Consider the following 25,348-nt stretch of genomic DNA (forward strand, 5'->3'; position numbering starts at 1 on the left):
GAAATACTTAGAATAACTGGATTACTGCTTGCATCCAGTTGTTTCTTGTGACCACTAGAGCAGAATATAAATACAAAAAAGAAGTAAAAGTCAAAAGCAGATAACAAAATAAAGCCTTGCAAGTGCAGTTAAGGCTGTCAGTCTCTCACTGTTGATTTTTCTCTGGAGGTCCCAGAAGTATTATGATCATGCAGAATGACAGGTCACCCAAACTGATTTACAATGTCTGTGCTCGTGTCTTCTTTAACACCTTACAGACTGGAGCTATTTGACTACAGGACCTTTTTTTTTTTTTTTAAATGTTTCCTTTGGTTTGGACCAAACTGTGTGAACACAGCAAGCTGACCTTATCTTAAACAGAAAATGAATCCGATTTATCAGCGGCGCAATAATCTATTCCCAGAAACGAATGCTGTCTAATCAAGTTTAGACACAATCAGCTATTCACAGCCAGTGTTGTCCAAATCCAATATTGCTGCCAGACGGTGTTATAGGTTATCTTAAAGCCCTCTTCTGTGTTGAATTTAGTGTTCCTACTTTATTTATTTTTTTCTGTATGGCCCTGAAGAAAAAGCCGAGAGAAATTGCTCATGTTTAAACATCAAGAAAGTAAATTCTTTACTTTTCTTGTCCTTTGAAGAAAAGTAAGAATTTGAGTTCACAAATGACGATGTGATGTCAAAATCTTTATCTGCTACAGGATTTGCATATCAATGTGTTTGCACTTAACTACCTGCCAGCTGACCTGAGGTACTATTATAGAGTTTCCGTCCTGTATTAAGATCCCTTATATGCAGGGAATCTTTCATGATCCAACAGTACACGAAACCCATTCATGTTGAAATCAAAAGCAGTTTTTGAAAATGGTTAGAATACGATCCGTCACTATTGTATGCGCATGAATGTCCAGTATGATCAGAACAATCCATGTGCACTTCTTCCACACAGTGTGTCCTCCAAACCACCTTGTAAACAGATTACGTAACACAGGGGCCATGGGATCCTCTCTATCCTGTACCGGCTAGAGGGTTTTGAAGGTCGTGGCGTGCAGAGCCGGGGGCATGTCAGCATGTTAGGCTGCTGAAGAGGATTGAGGCCATGCTGACCGTAACACTTGACACCTGACAGCTCCCTCTTATCTCCCCACACAGACCTGAGGAAAAACTTTGAGCAGGACCCCCAGGGGAAGGAGGTGCCAATCAACGGGATGATCGTTCTGCACTGTCGCCCTCCGGAGGGAGTGCCTGTGGCGGAGGTAAGGCTGCTGCCACATTACTCGCTCCTCCTCTCCTGAAAGAGCAGAAGCTTATACTCCCATTGAGCAGAGACCATTTGCATCAGAGTGGCCATCCGTATTCTGGGAGAGTAACTCTATGCCGATTTTACCTTCGGCTCTGCTTCCTCTGACCTTTTAAGAGATTGATATAGTGTTGTTAGAAACCAGGGATAAGTTTAGAAAAGTGAAGGTGTTGGTTCCACCGTGAGATGAAGAGGATTCACAGCATACATTTTAATCAAATCTTCTGTAAACTGTAAGTGAATAAAATATAGACATCAGACTTTCAGAGATTCTCTTTCTAAAATTTCAGTCCATAGCAACATTAACCTCGCGAGTGTTGTGAGTTCACACTGTGAGAAACATCTGGCTTAAAGTGGGTCAGGCCACAAAGTGAATGGACCAATTACAGTTTTGGGGGATGATATAAGGGAGTGGGTGGGGGGTCTGGGGGTCGGGGGGGTTCTGTAGTTTTATCTACCAGCAGCTCCTACTGTGTTGGTAAAGACATCAAAGTCATGAAAGGGAATCTCATTACTGTGTCTGTTGGTTGCAACATGGACATCCAGAGATCCTGTGATACGGGCATTGCATCATTGCATCTAAGACATCTATGAAAGATACCGGATGTTCTATACTAGTCTGCAATCCAGGGGCCTCATTACAGAAAAAAGATCATAACTGTTTGTCCTATCTTATCTTAAAGGGCGTGCGTGTCCATCTGCATTATTTTCCAATTTTTTTCAATGGAAACACAAAGAACCACTGTGCCGTTAGCGAGGTAAAGCGTCTGTGGACGGGAGCAGCAACAAAACGGATTTTAGGCACCTAAAAAAAAATTCATATCACCTTAAGTGTAAGCTAGACTATTTTCAACGCTTTACCTCGCCGTCAGACAGCCCTTTCTGACAGGGAACTGAAGCCGGTATATCGCTGTCTTCAAAGCCACCAGACTCCTTTGACAAAAACAGTAATTTTACCTCTCTGAACACGGGGCGTTGCTGGTCTACCGCTGCATCGATCGGTTCGTTAGTTTGTGTTATTGTGTGACTTTCTGATCTGAACTAACGTGGCGTCCACAGCAGTACATTGCTCAGCTTCCTGCCGGTACTCCTGTCTGTTTCTCCAAACTGGAAGCATGCCGATCACCATAAGTTACTGTAATGCACACTGAATATGGATAAGGATATGTAGCCTATATATAGACGGGTAGACGGGTTTCTTGTATTCAAACATTATTGACTTTGTGCACATTCAGGGGGCAAAACCACTTTGGCAGCAAGATTGTAGTCAACCGCTGTAATCAACGTAGATTTCCCATTGTTTGTAAATTATTGTTGACTATACTATACTAGTGCTGTGATTGCTTTTTAGCAATGAAATGCCTGGTGGCAACTTAAACACCCAGTGAGATGGAGAGCAGATGTTTCTCACAGAGATCAATCTGAAAACCTGACTTGTGGGGTAAATATAGCTTTTAAATGTCTCAGTGCAAAATGTCACCAAGTGCACATTCCTCTCCAAATGTCTCCTTCTATATTTGGTCCAGTGATAATCAGCATGAACAATGGATGTATAAATGATGTGTGCGGGGACAAGATTTAAGTGGAGGTCAACCGCCGGCCTTATGCTGTATAAATGATTCAACATGGAAATGGAGGAGTGATGTCATTCCAGCGCCGCAGAATCCACAGTGGGGATAAAAATAGTTGAATCTGAGCGGTATACAGGCCGAATCACAACCTTCCATCTCGTCCTTTGTCAACACAAATGAGCCCAGCCACGAGAGATGGGAGTGAATAATGTAGAGAGCACAGGGCAGATATCCTCAGCCCAGTCGATATCAGCGCACCTCGTCCATGAAATATTGAGATGGCGTTCGTGAGTGTGGTAGTGTGAGGTTTCAGAGTGCAGCTGCAGGACGGATGCTACTGTAGCAAACACAGCGCAGGCCCAACAGAGTGCGAGCCTGCGGTTGGAGTTTGCGGCGTAAACACTGTGCTTCTGAAGGGTGTGTTTGGAAATCACCGTCGTCAGCAAGGATGTCAAGGTGAGCTAATGAGTCGCTCACAGCGGAATCATTTAGTATCATGAGGTTGCAACAGTTTATTTAGGCAAGAGTTTGAGACGTCTTTTTGACTCTGGAGGTCTTTATTTGCATGAGAGAAGTGTCACAGTAGATATATTTCTGACAGTTCTGTAATTTACTGCCATTCTTTCCGTCCAATTACCTGTCCCATTATACTGTAAGTTTTCAAGCAACAATTGACATGTTTTTCTAGTGCTTATTTCACCCTCAATTCGGTTTTGTTGGGGTCATTATTGAAATATACTGTATATGAGATTATCAGCACTTGCTTTTCTTTAGTTGACACCGGGGTTAGATCGAGACTTTTCTATTACTCCTTGAATATAACTTTTAGAGTTGCCACTAATTCATTTTAGTATCAATTAATCTGTTTTTTCAATTTATTTACTCGATTTCTCGAATAATTTTCTCTATAAACTATCAAAGTTATGATTTCCCATGGCCCAAGGTATTTTTTTTGCAATATTTTTGTTGTATTTTTTTGTCCAACTAAAAGTCCAAAAGTCCAAATTCCCTCTCTGTTGTTCCACAGACAGTTTCCCTGTTGAGCTGCAGTGAAAGAATGACAAAAGGGAATTTTGTACTTAAACCTGTAACTTTGGATAATATCGACCATGCTTGTCCAACTTAACTTTATTTACTTTAACTCTTTTGTTTTCTTCAATAATTGTTCTTCCGTTAATGTGAGCATTGTACAGTAGGCCTCAATAAATCAGATTGCTGTACGCAATACATCACAGTAATTCATCACAAAACCCACTCCGTGACAGGAGCCCTTTGTCAACGCTATTATAACGTCTTGTATTTGAATTTTGCAATAGTCATCAACAAATAATACGCACTTTGTAGCACTCCTCAAGACCTCTCCATGACAGCAGAGGTCACTATAAAATCCTACATCCAAAAAGAAATATAACTCACTGGAACACATCGGCAATGACTGACAGGTTAGTACCTCTGAGAGCTGTATGTTTTTTTTAGATGACTAAGAAAAAGACAGGAGAAGCTGCTTTTACCTGCTCCTCTGAGCAGCCATGCCTGCTGGAGGGCTATCATCCCCACACTTCCTCTAGCTGTCTCTCTTCAGTATGCTGTAAGTCACAGGTCCAGATCACTTCTGCAACACATGTGCCACAACAATTGGGAGCAAAAGTGAGAGCATGTAGAATCAAGACAGCATCACAGGCATCAAATGTCTCACGAAAATCCATCTTGTCAGGCTTCAAGTAATGCGTTTGTGTTCGGCGCATTTACACCTGTGTTTAATGTGGTCACAATGTGTCCCTGACCACCTCCAGAGGTGGTTAGCTGATCGGATCACAATCCACAATCCATCCTGTACGGTCATGTGGTCAAGCACTATCCAATTAGAGATTTTCCGGTACCATTTTTTCATTCCCAATACTGATTCTGATACATGAACTTGCGGTATCGGCCAATACTGAGTACTGATCCGATACCAGCGTGATAAAAAAAATATATATAGTTATTATTATTATTATTATTTAACAGCTGTTTACTACTACCCTAACTCCTGGCTCAGGTTGAACCCTTTGTAAAACATCAACAAAATACATACAGAGAATGGATGCGATAGAACTTTCTTTTATTATTCAGTTTGTCAGTTACATAAATAAATGATGCTTGGAATAAATAACAACTCTGTGTTCTCTTAGCTGTCTCCTCAGTGGACAGCCTGGGTGCTAATTTGTCCCGCAGGGTGCAATATTTGCACACCCTTTTACATACATCCATGTATATTGTTTAACAGATTTTAGCAGTTTGCAATTTAGTAACCCCCCCCCCCAAACAAGCGTGCAGGAGACTAGAGAGAAAGACGTTGTGTTATGGGTTTACAATGGAGTTAGTTGTTCAGTGTATACTGGATTGGTAAATAGACAATTAACACAAGTTAGTCATTCATACCACCTGTAAGTGGTTTTGTTGCCTGAACCTAAAACTGCTGCCGAGGGGTCTGACAAAGCGTCAGAATGTGATGAGTTTGGATGAATATGGGATGATTTACAGGACACAGGTGTGTGAGTATTGTCTGAGTGCAAATTGCGCCATGCATATCCTCCAAGTGTGTTACCACAAAAACATCTTCATACGTGGCATCCAACGAGCAGAGACTGTAATTTGCCTATGGTTAATAGAACGTAGGATCGGCTTATTTGTAATTTCGTTTCGGTGCTCCTGATCCAAAACCAATCCCCCACTTTTACTTCACAGATATCAGGGGTGTGTGAATGCAGAGCAGATCTTTTAACTGAAGTGGAATAGAGTCCATGAGAACCCTGTATAATGAGTTTCTTTTGAGAGGTTACTCCGAGAGAAAGTGTGAAATGAACAGCCAAACTGGGAGCCAATTTCAACTTCCCTGAATGAAAGCCTTTAATCCAAGATGAATCCCCTTGATCTACAGTAGCTCAGGTAGACAGCCCGGGATACGGCACAAAGGGGAATCAACTAAATGCTTCTGCACTGTGATACAAGCTGTTCTCTGTTGAGCTTCACAAAGACATTGCGATGCTACTCCAAAACAAGTTAGCATTTAACTCCATCCCACCTCCCTGCCTCCTCTGCACTTGTCTCTACTTTCCAATCCCGCTGCCAAGCGCCTCTGTTTCTTTCTCATAGGTCAGAGAAAGTCTCCTAGAGAGCAGATGATGAGCTTCATTATTAAGCCAAGCAATTACATTCCCCCCCCAAAACCCAGGCCGAAGCCGGGAGCTCCCTCTATTTATTTCGTTAAGATAAGACAGATCGGGGTGGAATAGTAATGCAGTGTCACATAGCTCGGAGGGGGAGGAGAGGTGGCATTTGGGAAGCAACGGGGAGGCGGATGGGCGACGCAGGCCCACTTTGTGTTCTCCCCGTATCTTTTCTGATTAACCTCCGGAGCGGGAGAGCACAGCTGAGCCGCAGATAGCTCCCTCCGACTCCACCGGCTGCTCTCAGGCTGAACACAGTGAGCCACGCTGAGTTCAAAGTGTCTGCGGGTATCTGTGTGTGTGTGTGTGTGTGTGGGCAACGAGCATGCCTTTCTTTACGTGTGCTGTTGATTGGTTGCGGGGGGGAATACATCGGGTGGATTAGCTCCGTAGCTCGGCGGTATTATTTCAGATATGCTGCTCAGCATCTCCCGCCGGCGTCCCCCTGGTCCCCGGGGTATAAGCCTGACGGAGACGTTTAATCCATGTAATTGCGTTGACGAGATACTCCGCAATTAAAAAGTTCTGCCGCCCACGTCGGGCTTCGCCACAGGAAACTGAGATTTACCCAAAGGGGAGGAGATCATGCTAAATTGTGACACCTAAGCGTGACTCAGCAGACAGATTCTTCTCCTTATAGCAACTGAATCATACCGTTTGTACTGCGTCACCTTGACATCAAGTGACCGTTTAAGACCTGGGAGTGGGACTGTGCGGCACACAGGCACGGCGAAAAAATGCGTCAGCTGGCAAGGTCATGATCAGCGCTCTCCTCATAAGTCTTGATGATGGCTGCTGTGTCACAGGTTACATTGCTCTTCTACCCTCTAATTGCCCCTCAACCGCCACATTTCTCAGCATCTAATCATCAGCAAATGTCATCTGAATGAGCTGCGTGTGTGTGTGTGTGTGTACTTAAGTAGAGGACCTGGCTGCTGTGCAGGGCTGGAGGAGGTGACCTTCGGGGGCGGTCTGGGTAATGAAATCACAGGGAGAAAACCCTGATGTGGGGCCCCGCCTGGAAACCCTTCCGTCAACGGCTGACACTGATGACCACATCCTAATTGAAACAAATGTGCCAATTAGGCAATTCATTTCTCACATCCTCTGCCACACTTGCCAGGCTAATTTGTATTTGTCCCTTCATTTTTTTCCCCGCTCCCACCACCCATCCCACTTCCTCTCTCTCTCTCCCTCTCTTTGTGTATCTCTCTCTTCTCTTCCACTCAGTGAATCTTTTCATCATTACCTAAGGGCCGTTAGCGGCAGATAGATAATGTGCAGCATGGCCCCAAAACACTGCAAGGGCCACGCGTTAATTGCCTCTTTTCAAGTCACAAATTTCCCCGGCTAAAATTGAAATAAATACATAAAGAGTCTGAGGGTGGGGGGTGCCACCACTTGTGTCACCCATTCAGCGACAGATGACTTTAATCATGAGAAATTAGACTCCCAGTCCCCCCAGTCCTCTGTCTCTCTATTTCCTTATCTATCAACGATGCTAAGCGCTTTACCTCTGATGGAAGGCTCTCTTTTAATTGTAGACAAGAATCGGTGAGCCTTCGAGGATGGGCTAACAAGGGCTTTTCATGGCAAACGGTGGAAAAAAGGCCGCCGTAATTACATTGTACTCCTTTCCTATGGAAAAAAAAAATTCCCACTCCTGCTAACAGTGGTTCAATTGACTCAAATAGGTTGTGGAAATGTACAGACTGTGAGGAATGATTACTGTGTTATGATGTTCATTATCATTTTTATTTGTGTCAATATATACCTGCAATCCATCATCCCTCGGGTCCGTGTGTCATTTCTATTTACCCGGTGTCTGCATGCCCACAGGCACTTCCTATTTGCATCCAGCCTGAGTGTGTTGTTTATTATAAAGGTTGCCTGTGCGCTTCCTTCAATAAATCCATCAGCCCGGCCCATTCTGCCACACTATGAATGTAATTTGCAAACGCAGCGATGCAGCTCCCTTTACCAGGGTAGAGGCACTAAAGCGTCACTAAGTTTGTAAATTATAATTAGTTTCCCTCTCTGTTGCTGGTAATTCGTTATAGTGGTTCTTTTGACTGTCTAATGGCTTTAGGTGTGGTTATACAGTATGGGTGGGACTCGTAGGGTGCAGGTGAGTTTGTCACCGTACAGTTTTAAAGGGGAATGTGAGAGCAGCATCATATGAGAATGTGAGACTTGAGGGTTCAGTAGACCAGACCATGTTTAAAGGCAAATGTGTATACCTGTTCTGAATGAATTGCAACGCTCAAAGTTGGGCCTGCCATCATGGCCGTCTCTCCACTGCATTGCACTGCCTCCCTGATCCCTCTCTTTGTGTCTTTTGCATGTATTTTTGGTTTTGATGCCAATTAGGATAACATCACACACTTTAGAAGAGTCCACCCCAGAAAGGCATTCATTGTGTTGTACACACAAAAAGTGACAAAATTAGTTGTGCCAAGAATGAAAGTTGGACTTGATAGGGAAGTTAAAATCCTGGCTGGAGGTGGGGCATAAAATATTCACTGTGCTCCTCTGTAATTTAACTCGAATTTAAGTCGATCCATCGGGAAGTTACAGGATGTGGTCTGTAACAGTCATGACACTCAGCAGGACAGTGCCAGAAGAGAATACTGCTATCTCTACTTTAGCTGACGTTACAACAGCCCATTTGATAGGCTCTCATTAGGCTCATATGTTGGTGTTCACGTTTCCTTTTATCAGATTAGTAAAAACATTTTGGCTTCCTTCCATTTTTTTTTCTTCTTCCACAAAAGTCAAATTTCACACTGAGCAGATTTTAAAAAGGGAAAAAAGTAGGAGAACAAGCAACTCTTCAACTCTAAGATACAAGGATGTGGCTCTGAACAGGATTTGAATTACAGGAGTTTGTGGACAAACTGTAGATTATTTAGGCTGTAATTATTGCCGGGTCGGGGGTGAAAAACTACCCACATACACTGTTGGGGACAAAGGAAAGAGCAGGTCTGGTTATAAGGAAATATTAAATATAATTATTTAACATCAATACTATTAAAAATATCAACATATATTAATAATAATGTGGCACCAAAACTATGTTGGTGCAGTAGCTCAAAAATGCATATAAATGGCTATTAATATGGATTATCAATCATCAAAAATAATGATTAATTATATTGAATCATATGACTTAATTTATATCAATTCAACTGATACCTGGCACCAGCCTTTTTAACAAAGGAAAAAAGATAGCCAATTAATGTAGTCTCATAAAATATTCTCAGAGTATACCAAACTATCAATTTGGAACTCTGATTAATAATTAAATTAACAACTACAACCAATAATAGTCAAAAGCTACTAAAAGTTAAAGGTTTTTGAAGTTCTTGTCATAGCAGAGGTTGGCATTATTCACTCTTGTACAACATTAAACAGACCAGCATTTATAATCCACAAGCATTTACTTATAAGATAATTAAGGTTAAAAACACAATATTATTCTAACTAAATAACTACAAACCAAAAAGAGTGCGTGGGAGAGACAAAGACAAGATGGCATTATAGCTTCAAAACGGCGACTGAAGCCGCATGGCCTACCAAACAATATGGCTGACAATGTAAAATTACAAAGATGAGCTGAATCAAAGACGGCCATCTTTGTCTTGTCTGAACGCATGTGAAAAACATTCAATCAAATCAATGCATGTACATTGAAATAAATTGATAACAGTCTTGCTTAGCAATGTGCCGTCATGGTGCCAATGCTTTGGTAATGTAACTGGTTCCGTCGGTGATGGAGGAGTCAGTCTTGGAAAAGTTGAGGTTCCGTTGGCAAATGATGCAGTCTTTGTCTGTGCTGTGATGTGTTTTAATCTAATTGTGCAGATTGAAGGAAACAGTTTACTTTACGGTCTTTGGTTCTCCTTGAGTTAGCAGCTCGGTGTTTAACTTGCTTGTTGCTCCTTGTTGCTTGAAAAGTCCGCTGGCAGGCTTCGTTGTCACTGCTGGCACTCAACTTGTTTACTTGGGTTAGCAGTGCATACTGAGCTACCCAGGAATGTGACGGGCTCCTACGTCCTCAGCCTTAGAAAAAAGAGTTCTGCGTAGGCCATGTCTGCTTTGTTAGCAGGTCATACCTGAGAGATGAGGAGTTGAGCTGCAGTGCAGCTGTTGCTGCTGCGGGGGTGAGAGATAAGAGAGGGAAGACAAAGAAAGCTGCCCCCTTTTATTATAGACCAGTTTTCCATTTACCATTTCTGTGTGAAAACTGAAGGATTCTGGGAAACTGAGTCAAAATGGCTCTGCTGCCATTTTGAGTGGTGAGTCCCAACAACACACTTCCCTGATTTCAGCAAGGCCTATGGAAAGGAGGCTGGGTCACGGGGGGTATGGGGTATAACGCATGCGCAGTGTAACTGAAGCTGCGATTGGCTTAATTTCGGCGAGGGCAGACCAGATTTTACTGCTCATGTGTTGAACCCCCGAAGATATGACGCGTTGATGACGCGTGACCAAGCCTCCTTCAATAGGCTTTGGATTTCAGTAAGAAATGATGAACTACAAACACGAGGCCCAAGTTGTAATGAACCAAAATGATCCTTTAATAGTGTCGCAAAAGTTCATCATATCTCTTTTATTACCTCTCTTGAACAGGTGGAGTGGCTGAAAAACGAAGAGCTGCTGAGTTCCATGACTGATGACAACATTGACACCCGTGCGGACCACAACCTCATCATCAACGAGGCGCGACTGTCTGACTCGGGCAACTACACCTGTCTGGCCAGCAACATCGTGGCTAAGAGACGCAGCGCCACAGCCACTGTGATCGTCTTTGGTACGCCGTCCTCCTCAGCTGCTGTTATTGCCTGTTACAACATATCCCAGTGTACTGACACACTGTTTACATGGCACTTCAGATCAATTTGTTTGGTTTCCCTTCTCCCATACACAAGTGATTAAGACACCCATCTCCATGTCTCCGCTGAAGACTGATGTCTCCTCTTTATTTCCATGAATGTATTATTCAAAGACTCAATTTACTGCCTCTCATTTAAAATCAATGTGTACTTTATGGAGGGAAATAAGCCACTGTGTCTTAATCTCATTTAAAAGGAGTGTTGCTTATTAAGTATTTATTTGCCAGAGGCCTTCCAGCAGTGCGGCGGGTTCACCAGCTCTCTGATAGCACTGCTCAACATTTCACTTCCACACACGTTAGACAGAGAGCTCATAGAGTAAAGTGCTTCAGTCAGAGTGCTAAGTGGTCGACTCCAACCTGTCGACAAGTATGAGTCAACGTTGCCTTTAGAAATGGCAATTCCGTTTAATGGCTGTTTTCTTTGCATTCGCACAGTTCCTCGTCTTTATCTTAATCCAAGAGCGAGGAACACTGAACTGAGCAATTAGGAAAGAGGGAGCTGTATATCCGCCACAATGAATGCGCTGTGCTCAATCTGCTTCAGCCGTTATGCATTGTTGCCTTCCAGTGCCTCGGAGACTGCATAATCATTATTAACCTCGGCTCTTGTTAGAGTATTTAACTATGCCAGAGTTCTGGAAAAAGTAAAAATGTGCTGTTGTGCCCTCGTTGCACCTCTTCTTATACTGTCTAACTTTGTTGAACTCTCTCCAGTGAACGGCGGCTGGTCCCTGTGGACGGAGTGGTCTCCCTGCAATGTGCCGTGTGGGCGGGGTGTCCAGAAGCGATCTCGAACCTGTACTAACCCGGCGCCTCTCAACGGCGGGGCTTTCTGCGAGGGCATGTCTGTACAGAAGATCACCTGCAACGCACTCTGCCCAAGTCAGTTTCTGCACGGAAATATTACACTCAAGTACAACTTTATGGAGTTTTACAGATACAAAAGTTGATTTTCCTTATAGGTGTCAAAAGTTATTAAGACGTGGCTTAGAATTATTAAGCTGACAAAGATCATGACAGGCTGCCAAACATGTAAATACAATGTTCACATTTGAATAATATTTCTGGATGATAAGCTATTCAGTATTTATACTTCTAGCACAATCTTTCCTTTCCTTTTTTGTTTTCAGATGTATTGCCAGCTTTTTTTTTTAAGGCATGTTGAACTATCACAGCATGCCACCCACACTAACATGTCAGACATTCATCCGTGGCTGAAATCCCCAGTGACTTGAATGAGCTTAAACCCCTGCCTCTTTACAGCATTACAGACAACCAATTATAAGGATTGCAAGGGGCAGATACATAGTGACCTGACAACATCCCTGTACCACTGTGCTGATTGTGTTAGAAAGAACATGGAAGAAAATAAAAATAATAAGAAGAAGAAGAACAGGGTATTCACAATGCAAAATAAAGGAAGCAGACGAGATAGAGAGAGAGAGGGGATATGATTCAGTGTGATTCAGGGGGGAGAAGGTAAGCGGAGGTACTTCATGAAGAAATGAGGTTTTACCTCACAAGAGCAAACAGGGAGAGCCGACTAGAAGGGTTCTCACAGAGGTAACGGTTATCTTGTAGTTTGAGTGGTGCATACATTCTGCAGACTAGAGTTGTATGACTACAACCATTTGTTAAGGGGGCAGGGCTGTTATGGAGTCAAACAGTATTATTGGTCTGCACAATAGTCAAGAGGCAATAAAAATAATCTACAGCCACGCCAGCAGCTCTACGAGGCTGTACTTATACCAAACGGAGATTTGAGCGAAATGCAAACGTGCAGCACACAGTGTTTATCATGGCCACCATTTCAGTTTAGCACGTTAGTGTAGCAGTTTTGTATTATTCTCTCTTGTGTGCCATTTAATCCTGGTAATAATTAGGTCTCCCATAGTGTCGCATAGCCAGACCTATCTCCACTGTGCTGTGTCAGCGCTAAAGAAAGGTCTTGCTGCACCCTTTATCATTATAGTATGGGGTACGGTGACCAGACGTCCCGGTTTGTCCGGGATTGTCCCGATTTCAAGCTGGGTGTCCTGAGTCCGGACAAATATCTGTGAAACACTCAAATGTCCTGGTTTTCAACTGTCACTAACAAACTGTGCCGGCTTTCACCACAATTAAAATAATAACAATATTATACTTACATAGACGTTCATTATGTTCTTTCCCACTCATTAATGTGCACGAGATACAGTACTGCACCGCTGCAGTCTCTAACTAGAGTGCTGTTGCGCGCTGTCAAGCCACAATTACGCACAGACACGGAACCAGCATCAGACTGTCGAACAACAGAACCCTCCGTGTTTATGTGCACATCTAACGTGTCGTTTTGATTTATTATTCTACACAGTTCCTTCTGTGCGTCAACAGGCGTGTAGGCGAAAAATTGTGAATCACTTAAAACTTTTCGCTCCGCTTATATAACTCCCTCAGGACCGTCCATCCGGTCAGTCCTTCACCCGGTGTCTCCATCCTGGACAAAATGTCTGAGCTCCACATTTTTTATTAATATAGCCTGAGGCTGTGGCAAGCAACATGATGTGATAGAGATTGTTCGGGTTCAAAACTAAGGTTGAATAATATTTGTCAAAAGTCCCAGACAACAACAACAATAAGTTTCCTCTGAGGAAAACTCTCTACAGGACTCCCAAACTGTCAGTGTGTCAGGGATAGTCCTGTGATTAAAGAGGGAGAAAGTAGTGAATGTGATAAATCATAATTGTCACAGCCTCTAATGCACCCCGCTATAATAGTGCTTTCTTGTGCCTGCGCGTGACTGTGCACATGCCTGAAAGTGCGGTATATCTAAGGGTCCCAGTTTGGAGGTTTGAAAATATGGTCCCCTTAGTATAGGGGAAAAATGCTCTGGCTTGTTTGTATTTCTTTAAATCAATCACAATGGATTTGAGCAGCTCTAAGCACAGGATGACATTCAATATGAATATTTCCTCATGTTGATAAAAACGTTCTATGTTTCTTACGAAATGTATTTGCTAATGCAATTTAGACTAGTTGTATATGAAAGTAAATTCAGGCACAGGTTTGCTCTAGAAAACAGTTGCCCTCTAGCTCCGTACGTTGTTAACCTCGGGCAACAAGAATAATTATGCCTAACATATGTAACTAAATCTCAAATATGTGACTTATCTAAACAAGCAGGACAGAATCAGATATGTGTGACATGTCTGCTGTGTACATTTAGTTGCAAGATCAGTTTTAAGAGGGAAGACAACAGGAGAGTATTGGAACCAATAAAAGGTTTTCAAAAGAAGCTGTTTTGTCCATAAATAATTTAAAAAGAGACATTGCACCTAATTAAATGTAATCATTTGTCAGCTTTTCTCTCTAGAGCTTTGCCAGACAGAAAGGTTCAATCCAGTGCCAAATGTTTTGTGTTGAAAGTAATCCATTACATTGTACAATACAAATGAAGGCTCGGCCTGGAAGGCGCCAGACTAGCAGGTGACAAAACCTATAAGCAGAAACAGAGGAGGGAAGATGTTTGAGAAAATCAAAGACAACAAAGGGCATAAGGCTTTAGGGAAAAGTAGCAAATGTTATAATCAGCAGCTGTTTTTCACATTGAGACAGGATGGTTTCAAGCTTGAACGTACTCCAGTCTGCTTGTTTATACGCATTATCAACATGTGTGAAGGGCTTGTCACCTCTGTGCAGATGTTGGGCCCCTGTAGACCTGTCAGTCCCAGCCCATTGTTGCACATCCTGTTACACACTTTTCCACATATTGTCTTGGAAGCTTGAGAGCCGTGGTTCAGAAGGTGGTGAGGTCGTCCAACGAGCCTGCCTCTAGCCAATTTGTTCAGTTTGTGAGGCTTCAGACTGCCAAGGTGCAGATGGGGGCAGACAGTCAGGTCTAGTTTAATGGCAACAGAACAGGATGAGAGAGAGATGTGGAACTGGTAGAGAGAGGTGCAGGGAATTAGAAAGAATGCTGACACCAGGGTAAGAAAAGTGTGTTAATTAAGTTAAAAAAGGTGATAGTATGGGGTTATTATTTTGGAGCAATGTTCAGTCTTGAGTTATTTAAAAAGATCAACAGTCAGAGGCAGGAATGTACAGTGCAAACAACAGCAACAGTGCCGACAGAGCTAACTGTGTTAACCTGGGAGGGAACCGAAGGGTGGGCATTACATTTCCATGATAACGCCGTTATCAGCGGTAACTAGTCAGTGTAGCAACAAACACAGGACATCACATGCATTCAAATGCATGCGCCGCTGGACCGGCTACATAAACAAAGTACAGAGAAGCTCTGATTCCAACACACAGAGAGAGAGAGTGACTTCATTCTCTGCTCAGGTAGCGATCACTCCTCTATATCGTTAAATAGACAATAGTTGATGATGATATATTAATGCTGATATCATAGACTCAGGTAGACATCACTCCTCTTTATCTTTACATAGACAAAATGTAGTCTCTTTAAACAATACAGATTTCAAAATACTTGGCACAGTTGGCTTTGTAAATGTTTTATGTGGAAGGAAATGCATTCAACACGTTTTTTAGGCCTAGAGGTTACACACGACATTTTTTGGTAAGACTTTGTTTGTTTACAAGAAAACTCCACAGAGTAAGTTTGATGAAAATGATTTACAAAAATACAGACCTTTTTATCCTATAGCCAGCCCCATTTTGTAGTCAGTAATCCAGGACCAGTATTGTATGCAAAGTAATCTATTAGTTAGATAAATATAATTAGTTGCTGAATCACAATCATTTCCCATTAAGTTATTTATGATTATGTGACATATTGCTACTGTAACTCCACTTTCTCACCTACTCTAAAAATGCTCTTACCTCCCCATCAATGTAGAGTCTACCAGCTTTAAAAATATTTTTTTTATTATTTTTTTTATTTTTATTACAAGCCACATAACTTCACAGAAATAATTAACTTTTCAAATAAATAGCTTTTTTTGTAGCTTTAGTGCTAAACCATTATGTGCTAAACTTTCATTCCTTTAATCAGTACGGGTGAATGAGTGTCATTTTCGTATATTGTGCTCATCTAACTTTTACACCCAGGCTTTATATTTATGCACATACACAGTTTCTAGTTAAAATTGCCAGCGACATGCATCTTTTTATGAAGGTGGCACAGAAAATGACACCGTCAGCCGCCTTGGATTTCTGTGCAGGAGTAAGTCTGATGAGGTTGGTGATCAATAACAATGACTCAGCTTTTGCTTTTCAAGGTGCTGTAACGTCTGCCTCTCAAAACTCACTTTCTGGCATGTAGTCTGAGACAAAAAATGGAATTTCTCGACACTGACTGATGTGTGAGTATCGAAGTTTTCAACTGGCTGCCGCTCACTGCCAATTAAAGCTGTCAGCCTTAAATGCAGCCTTAAGAGTGGGAGGTATAGGTGGGTTATGTTTGCAGCGTGAAGTTCACATGAAAAAATAAGTAAGTGCAAAAGAAGAGGAATGAGAATTCCCGACTCAAGCAGAGATAAGCGGCACTGTGCCACCACCACCATAGCCTGGAGGCCTCACAGAATGCCTGAAGTAAATACAGCAGAGAGGGAGGAGGGTGTAGTCCCGTTATCAGGGCTGATCCATGTCTTTGTGGGAGGATGGAGATTCAGATAGAGGCGAAGCGTATGCTGCGATGAGCCCCGCTGTCTGAGCTGCTGACTGACAAGCCCGTCCGGTTCTGACAAGCCAGCCCAGAGCATTGCCTTAATGATGGTCTGAGTGCAGGGAGAGCACGGAGGATGGGTGAGGTCAGAGGCTGCACCATGACGAGGCACACGGCCGCTTAACAAGAAACGGCAAAGAGAGGAGAATACTGATAGAAATGAAGCTCGTGTTGCGGACATTGAAGTGCTACTGTAGGAGAGAACAAGTGATTAAAACTATAAGTCAATGCAGATTATGTACTGTATTGTCCCACGGTCTATTTGTGACAATGACATCCATGATCTTTTAAAACCACATCTTTTATCGAGGACACTCAGATCCACTGACCGGTTGCTTCTGAGTGTCCCGAGGTCTTTAGGTTGAAGCTCAGGGGTGACTGAGCCTTTGCAGTTGCAGCTCCAAAGCTCTGGAACGCTCTGCCTCCACATGTTCGACCGTCACCCACACTGCCTGTTTTTAAATCAAACCTCAAAACGCACTTTTATTCCTTGGCTTTTGGCTCGGCATGAGAGTTGACTATTTTAATCCTCTTTTCCTTTCCTATTGGTCTTAATGCTTTTATTATTTGAATGTCCTGTTGGTTTTAAGTTGGTCTTAGTGTTTTATTGTGTTGTTTTTTATGTTTTTTATGTATAATTGTACAGCACTTTGGTCAACTTTTGTTGTTTTTAAATGTGCTTTATAAATAGATTTGGATTGGATTGGATTGGATTGGATCTAGCCTCCACCTACTTGGACATCAGTCAAATGATCTCAGGCTCCTGCTGTATCTTTGTCCATCATCTCTTGCACCAGAAGTAGCAGTGATATGACAGCCCATTCTCACTCCCGACTCGTTACATACGGCAGCTTTGTTAGTGACCCTACACATCAAACTATGACTAAGACGCTCTGTGTGGCTGTAGTTACGTGTAAGGATGTGACCGTGAGAACATTTTTCCACCGGTTAATAAACTCGTGACAACACCGGTGTTACTGATTACACCGGACATTTTACAAGAAGATCAATATCTGTAGTGCGCTTATTTTGATCTTTAACGTTGGGTGGCGGTGTGTCCGGCCTCTCCGGTCCAGCTTTCACTGCAGGGCCGCAGGTTTCCACCCTGCGCACCACACCGCTCCATCCTCCGCACAGTGATGACCTTATACCGTTATGGTTCCCTTATAGCATTGGGTTTAAATCTGAAATAATGCCAAACAGGCATGTTTTGCTTTTCACTTCACATCATCTTGTCTGTCAACTCTCTCGTCCCACGTTTGTGAAATCTGACACCTGCTACTCTGAGCGGAGACTCCGTATGGTTTAGATGCATTCACTGTCAGTTTGAAGTGTCTGTCGGCGGTGGGTACGTAATGTAATTGGTGTGTGCCCGACCACCGTGTAACACCGGTAACACCGACTACCACAATGAGTTACGTGGTATAAAGAGCGATAAAGTCTCTAAGGTCGGGGTGGGAATGAGAATGTGTTGATTCATGGGACAATAAAGCAGTAAAACAGAAGTACAACTTTTGCTTTTTTTTTGTATTGATTACCGTACACAAGAGGACTTTGACCTATGGTGTCATGGCAAAGTTTCACAGGGGTAGATCCATGTACGGACCAGAGAATGTCTTCACTTTTCCTGGCTCAGTTTGGCTCTGAATCTTGAAGATCATGATGCTGCAGCTGGAAGAAATAAAACAGTCAATGATGTTTCTTCAATTGATCTTACATCTACAGTAACAATCTGTTTGAGCAATTTTGTATAAATGTCCATTGAGCTACTATCTATTGACAGTTTATGTAACATGACAAGTGTTAAACTTATAGCGAGTTCATGAAAACTTTAATTTTAATTTGCCTTTTTTTGAACACAGAAGGGTTTTTTTTTTTTTTTTTTAAATGAATCCTCTGGTGTATTTGGAATTAGATTCAACCACAAAAAAAATAGCTGAACTGAGAAAGAATATGGCACAAAAATCACAAAGTAGTGTCTGCTTATAGCAGTAAAAATGTCACCAAACAAATTGAGGATCTGGTGATTAGCCAGTTTAAGAAACTGGATATGAAGAATGTGGTGAGTAGCAAAAATAATGAAGATTGGATTACGGAAAATGTCCACAAGGTGTTAAAAAGTGATTCAGAGTGCTGCAGTCATCACAGTCTGTCAGACTGTATCTATTGTTTACCAGTAGGCAGATGAGCTCATTCAACAGAATCAGAGCAACAAGTCATGGGGGAACTGTCAGGAGAAACAATATGCATACGCTCACCAGCAACTGCGGTCAAACTCAGAAGCACACAGCATTATCTCTGCAACATACAAACACATCATTTGCATTTCAAGTAGCTGCGAAGGAACCACAAACAGATTCAGAGTGTAGGTAGAGCCTATGGAACATCACAAATGGAAATTACCTTCTCCATCGCCCACAAGGCTGTATTATGGGCATCGCAGCGGCTGCCAAAAATCTTCAGGCGCCATATGGTCTTCCAGTATTTGTTAAGCTAAGCATGATGAGCTCTTCCTTGATCAGATGACAGACCACGGCGGAGGAATCCCAGCTATTAGCATGCACCAGGCTGTCTTGGTTTCATAGCCTTGCATCAAATCCCATTATATAAACAGACCCGGGGGGTTAATGGGAAGAAAATATCTCCCAAGCTGTCCAAATCACCGTGCGTATTGTGTGTCATACTGAATATGTGTGTGTATTTGCCCACTAAGGAAACACTTAAATGTTTAATGTGTGTAAATATAGCCCTGATATGAAAGTTGAGACTGTGTCTGCAGTACATAACGGATACTGCTAGGCCTACCTGTTCTTTGTCTGAAATTTAAACATAAATATATTTATCTAGTAACAGCTCGACATTTTGGGAAATGTGCCTATATGCCTACTTTCCAAAAATAGGACAAGATTAACCTCATGTGTCTGTCAAGGTGTGTTTAAGCAACCTGATCTCATAGGAAGGCGTATAAATTGTTTGACACTCTAAGGACATTCCACATGTCATGATGACACATTAGGCTTTTGCATGTCAACGCCACGTTGTTACAGTGAAACGGTCGCAGCTTTGTTCAGGCAACAACACCACTTAGTACATATGCTGCGTCTAAAAAGGCGTGGAAAACACCAGCTGTTCCGTTTTTTTTTTTTCTTCTTTCCAATGTGCTTGGGAGGTTGCGCCCCTGTCGTGCCTGCCGTTACTAAGCAACCAAAACCTGCGTGCTGCAATGGCGATGATGATGATGAAGTTGCGTTAATTTAGCAGGAAGCCTCACTGACTAAACTAAACACAATAAAAAAAAACAAAGATAAATGCATTTCCAAAGCTGTAAATCTCTCACAGTATCTTTACACTCAATTTCTCTGCTCCAGCCTGGTTGACCGTTCAACCGGATGTTGGGCCGTCCTCGGACAGAAAGCATGAAGCAAGTAAAATAGTCTGTGGGACAGATGGTAAAGCTCTGCACTAAAATAATCAACCTCTTCTTCATATTAACCGCAGACTGATACTTGTGGAAGAAAGAAAATATATCTGCCGGCTGTGACTGGTTTTTCCTCATCACATGACATGCGGTGTGCACTGCAGCGTCCCGAAAGCTTAACTATTTTTGATCTCGGGGCAAGGCCTTCGAAAGCTTCGCTCTCGTGTTTGAGCACGCCTGCTGCGCGTCTTCATTGATAACATGTGAACAATGTGATTAGGAAAAACACCATGCTTAAAATAAATACGTAAACTAAGTAAAATATGTTTGTAAACAACATAACATAAGTACGGAAACGTCACTAACGTAACGTCAAAATAACTCAACAACACTTCGGGTCACAAGCAGAAGTCTCCTGGTCGAATGTCCTGTGTTTTGTTTTTTTGTTACAATTCACTCCAACTTTAGCTAATAGTTATATATAATAATAGTTTTAAAATGTAGAAAAGAATAATATATAACACTGAGCGTTGGCTCTGCTGCACGGTAATCAGTCCAGTCCTCACAATATTATACAATGTTTGTTTTGAAAGTATGTGTGACTACGAGGAGTGACATCACGCCCACATATTGTCTGGACTGTGTAGTGTAACGGTGCTATTTTATTGTAGTGCAGAGCGTAGTGATCTTCTGTGAGATGTTAGCTGGTGTGTGTGATTAGTTCGCCATCGGCATCTTTGTTATTAGTCCACAGTCCAGAGAAAAAGTCTGGTCAGTCTCAGTCTGTTATTCTCATAGTTATGCTGATGCTAATAAAGGTAGACAACAATATAATCTTTCCACATAACACTACAGACTGGTCCCCAAGGCGCTGCTGCTGGAAAACGCGAGGTTAATTTTATACAGCCTTCATTTTATCTTTTCCGAGCTGCAGTTTTACAAACACTGTTTCTCTTTGCCGTTTATCAAATGTTATAGTTGTATTTCACTCTCACTTCCGTCAGGCATATTCACAGAATAAGAGAAAACACTACCTGATAACTTTTTTGCCCTTTGTGCAGACGCTTGCTGTATGTCTTGTTAATCTCTTTGTACACATTTGTATATTATCCTCATATTGCAGTTGATGGAGGCTGGGATGAGTGGAGCGAATGGACCGTATGCAGCAGCCAGTGCGAGAAGCAGCGGAGTAGGGAATGCAACTCCCCGGCACCCAGACACCGAGGCAAGATGTGCGAAGGGAACAGAGAGGCCACTGAGAACTGCACAGATGGACTGTGTACCCAGAGTAAGGCCTTTCTCCCTGATGGGCATCAGCATCATCATTCTCATCATTTTCCTACCATTATCATCTCATCATCATATATACACTCGCAGTAACATGGCAAATCATCACAAGCATGTTTGAACAGGAGGTGTGTGTGTTGGAAAGAAATCATGCTGTGGATTGACACAGATGCCCAGTGCATGATAATGTCAGCGCTCTTCCTCCTGTGTGCTGCTCACTTGACATATTGGATGTCATACTGAATCTGTCACAGGGTAAGAAGTGCAGACATTCACTCTTGAATGATGCTTGACGTTTGGAATGAAATGTCATTGCACTGTTTGGGTCTTGCACATGCAATGACTTAAAAAGTTGAATGTTTTACTGACTAGTGTGAACACTAGTATGAAGAATGACTACAATATTGGGCTGAACCATTCATTGTTATTTCAAAACTGTGATTTGAAGAATTTAAATCTTCAAATCAAGGGCACGATTTGATTTGCAGTTTACAAGCTGTTAGGTTCAATACAAGTTCCTCCATTAGGGCAACCAATCACATTAAATGTACGCAGCTGTTGAGGATGAGAGACAGCTGGTAGATAGTGAACAGATTTCAAATCTCCCATTTGAACTTTTAAGCACAACATATCGTATAGGTTTACGCTTATCACCGAAAGACTCTGTGAACTAGCTTGTCCTGTCAGTGAGCCTCATGCTATGTTCAGTTCACACTATGAATGACCTAGCAGGCTATACGAGTCATTTTCAATGGAAGCCGGTGATATGAAGCAACAAGCTGACGGCCGACACGTGCCGCGCTACAAATCAAAGTTGAGCTGGTCTCAACTTTATTCAGCGCTCCAATGATGCGGTCCCTTTCTCTCTCTGCCAACAATTCCTGTTCCGTTCCATCTAAAAAAAATGGAAAAAGAACGTCTTGCCGTGAGCCAGCTCCCAGCGCTATTTAACAAAACACCATGTCAATGAGCGCTTGAGTAACACTTCAGCAGCGACTTAATTTGATTGTTATCCTAGCAAAATATTATATACATAAAATGATATGGCTTAATTTTATTTGACTATGATTGATAACAAAATTCTTACTTATTGACTAAAGCAATTAAATTGTTTAGACATTTTAAATGTAGTCCAATTGTTACATTTTATTTGTTGTATAAGTTATCATTTATTTTTTTATATTATTTTTATACTGTAAAATAGTTTTGCAGAATTGTAATGAAAAATCGGAACATGCAAATATATTGTATTGAACTTTTGAAATAAAGTATTGGTATTGGCCGTTTTGTTGCTTTGTTGCTCGTAGTGTGAACATAGCATAACGTTAGCTTAGCAGCTGAAGTGTAGCGCTGCCAACAGTAAGGATTGACGGTCAGACATCGCAACAATGTAAGACATTGTAAGTCATCATAGCCATAAGTGGATTCAGCTGTTAGTAATAAATATTACACCACTTTCTTACAGCTAAATTGACAGTTGTTGGTTTTTTTTGTAGGAAACTAGCACTGTTACCTGTTGATTATCTCAAGTTGACTTTCTTGAAATACTTCCGGCTTTGAATTGTCACATGAATTTAGCTGATTTAACAGCCCAGTTGCCAGGAAAAGATGTTGGCGTTGTACGTCTCCGCAAACCCCGGATCTGCTGAATGTCGACGTTTTTGCAGTCGGTCAGAAGAAGTGACGCAGTATAGGCTAATGAGCGACAGTTATGTGGTATGAGAGAGACAAAGTTCAGAGAGGGGACGGTGCACTGAGAGTCAGTTTCCTGTATCTGTGTTTCACCACAGCGATAGTGAACATGAACACAGAGTATGACTGATTATTTCGCCCCATAGTCACCAAAGCAAATATTGGACCCATCTTTCACAGGACACGCATATTCTGAACATTCTGATACTAAAATTACATTTTTCAGACGGACAAATCAGGAGAAAATTAACTTTGTTCGAGACCTTTCTTTGTCTCAGCAACACACTCTCACGAGATCTGGCAACTAATGTTTGCGAATGTTCTAGCTAACTAATTTTCATAGAGGAGAAAGGAAGTGTATATCATTTTAAACCGTTGGCGGAGCTTATAATGAGCCATCTTTGTAATAGAGCATCTTTGGGTGTAATAGCGAGTCTAACAAGCGAGAAAGTCCACTAAGGGCGAGTGGGAATCAGAATCAGAATCAGAATTGTGTTTATTGCCAGGTGTAAGAGGTATACACTAGGAATTTGCTTTGGTTATGTTGGTGCAAGTCAAACAGTATAATAACAAAAGAATAGATAAAAATGTTAGAATAAAATATAATTTAAAAAATTTAAATTTTAAGAATATACAATATACAAAATAAGCTATAAACAAAAATAAACATGATATAAACAGACAGTGCAAATATTGCAAATATTGCCGGAGTGCAAACAACCAGGTATCAGAGGGAGAGAGAGGGATACAATAGGGGGTGTTATTTAGAGTGTATGAAAGAGGGGGAGAGCCAGTGTCGGCGGGGCAATAGTGTGTGTGTGTGTGTGTGTGTGTGTGTGTGTGTGTGTGTGTGAGGGAGAGAGTCACAGGGGGGCAGAGGGGCTGTTGGAGAGCCCCACTGCCATGGGGAAAAAAATGTTTTTATGGCGTGAGGTTTTGGTCCTGATGGACCTTAACCTCCTGCCAGATGGCAGAATCTGAAAGAGTGGAGGGAGCCAAACAAACAGTACTGTCACCCAGGAGAGCGCTGTTCGTGTCCCGTGTGAAACCAAAACTAAACATTGACTTTACGCTTGTCACATAAAGTTGTTACGCTTGTCAACGTTACGTAAGAAAGTCCGCTAGTTGTTATTTATTCACGGCAGCTATGTTGTTGCGTTATTTTAACACAAACCGTGATGTTTTTTTCTAACCTTAACTAAATAGTTTTGTTGCCTAATCCTAACCAATCTTGTCTCGCCGTTAACCACGTGGCATTGTGCTGTTTCTAGAAGCGTGATACGAGGCTGATAGGAAACGTATGTACGAAATATGCCTCGTCAACATTCAACGTATTCCGCGGTTTGCAGAAACGTACAATATCAAAACATTTTCTGAGACTGGGTTGGATTTTAAATATATGCTCGTGATTTATTATTTAGACTAGTGTTTATGTTTAGCACACAATTATGTTTTTGATATTGTTCAGCCCAACTGGAATATTTTAGTTTCCATAATGTGCATTTTGGAGAAAGTCTGGTAGAAAGAATTCAGACTTCATCCATTAATTAAACCAGTGGTGCGTTTTTGGGCTTGTGTTAGCAGGTCATTAGCCCACTCAGAGGTATTTCCGAGCCTTTGAGCAATTTGCACCTCACCACCTTTATCTATGGTGATATGAAGACAGTAACGATGCCTGCCTGGCCATTATCTGATACTGTATATCATCAATTGAGCACAGTCAGCAGAAAAGGCTTCTCTCTACTCAGGGTGTTGGATCCGAGACCACACTTGTTAGTCACGTCACAGAGGCTCGGACTTTTAATCACCACTTTCTCTCCTCTTTGTCTCATTCTATCTCTCTGTCTTTGCAGATCGAAAGCTGCTACATGATGTTAAACCTCAAAGTGAGTCTTCCTCTGTGGATTTCTTTCATCTTCAACTCCCGGCCCCCATGACCGCCACTTATATATGTAATGCCCTGCATTATGGGGGAAAAAAAGAGATGATGTATTCTAAGTTTAAAGTTAAGGAGTGGTAGTCGTTGGCATTCTCTCAGCAGGCTACTCTGGAAAACAGAAGATTCATGAATTACCACCAGTTAGTTTCACTTTGACCTGAGCAACTCCTGTTTTAACCCAGCAAGATGTGCTCATTACGCATTCATGTCATTATTCAATGCCCGGCTTTTATGACAAGCGTGACATCACAGCTGTGCTTTTTGCTTTGAGCCAGGAGATATATTGGTTGTGACAAGTGAACATGTGCTATGTTGTGGAGGATTAATGGGTTGTAATCATTGCAAACGAGCTAATTTGACCAATTTAC

At 42.0% G+C, this 25,348-nt stretch overlaps 1 protein-coding gene across 1 annotated transcript in view; it reads left to right on the plus strand.

Moving 5' to 3' along the window:
- Positions 1–25,348, plus strand: part of unc5db (unc-5 netrin receptor Db) — a 200,350-nt gene that overhangs the window by 125,428 nt on the left and 49,574 nt on the right. The window contains 5 exon segments of the mRNA XM_037777506.1: positions 1,152–1,255; positions 10,712–10,892; positions 11,691–11,858; positions 21,186–21,350; positions 24,895–24,927. Coding sequence (XP_037633434.1) covers positions 1,152–1,255; positions 10,712–10,892; positions 11,691–11,858; positions 21,186–21,350; positions 24,895–24,927 — 651 coding nt within the window.

This window comes from Sebastes umbrosus, chromosome 8 (assembly GCF_015220745.1).
Source record: "Sebastes umbrosus isolate fSebUmb1 chromosome 8, fSebUmb1.pri, whole genome shotgun sequence".
Taxonomy (NCBI): domain Eukaryota; kingdom Metazoa; phylum Chordata; class Actinopteri; order Perciformes; family Sebastidae; genus Sebastes; species Sebastes umbrosus.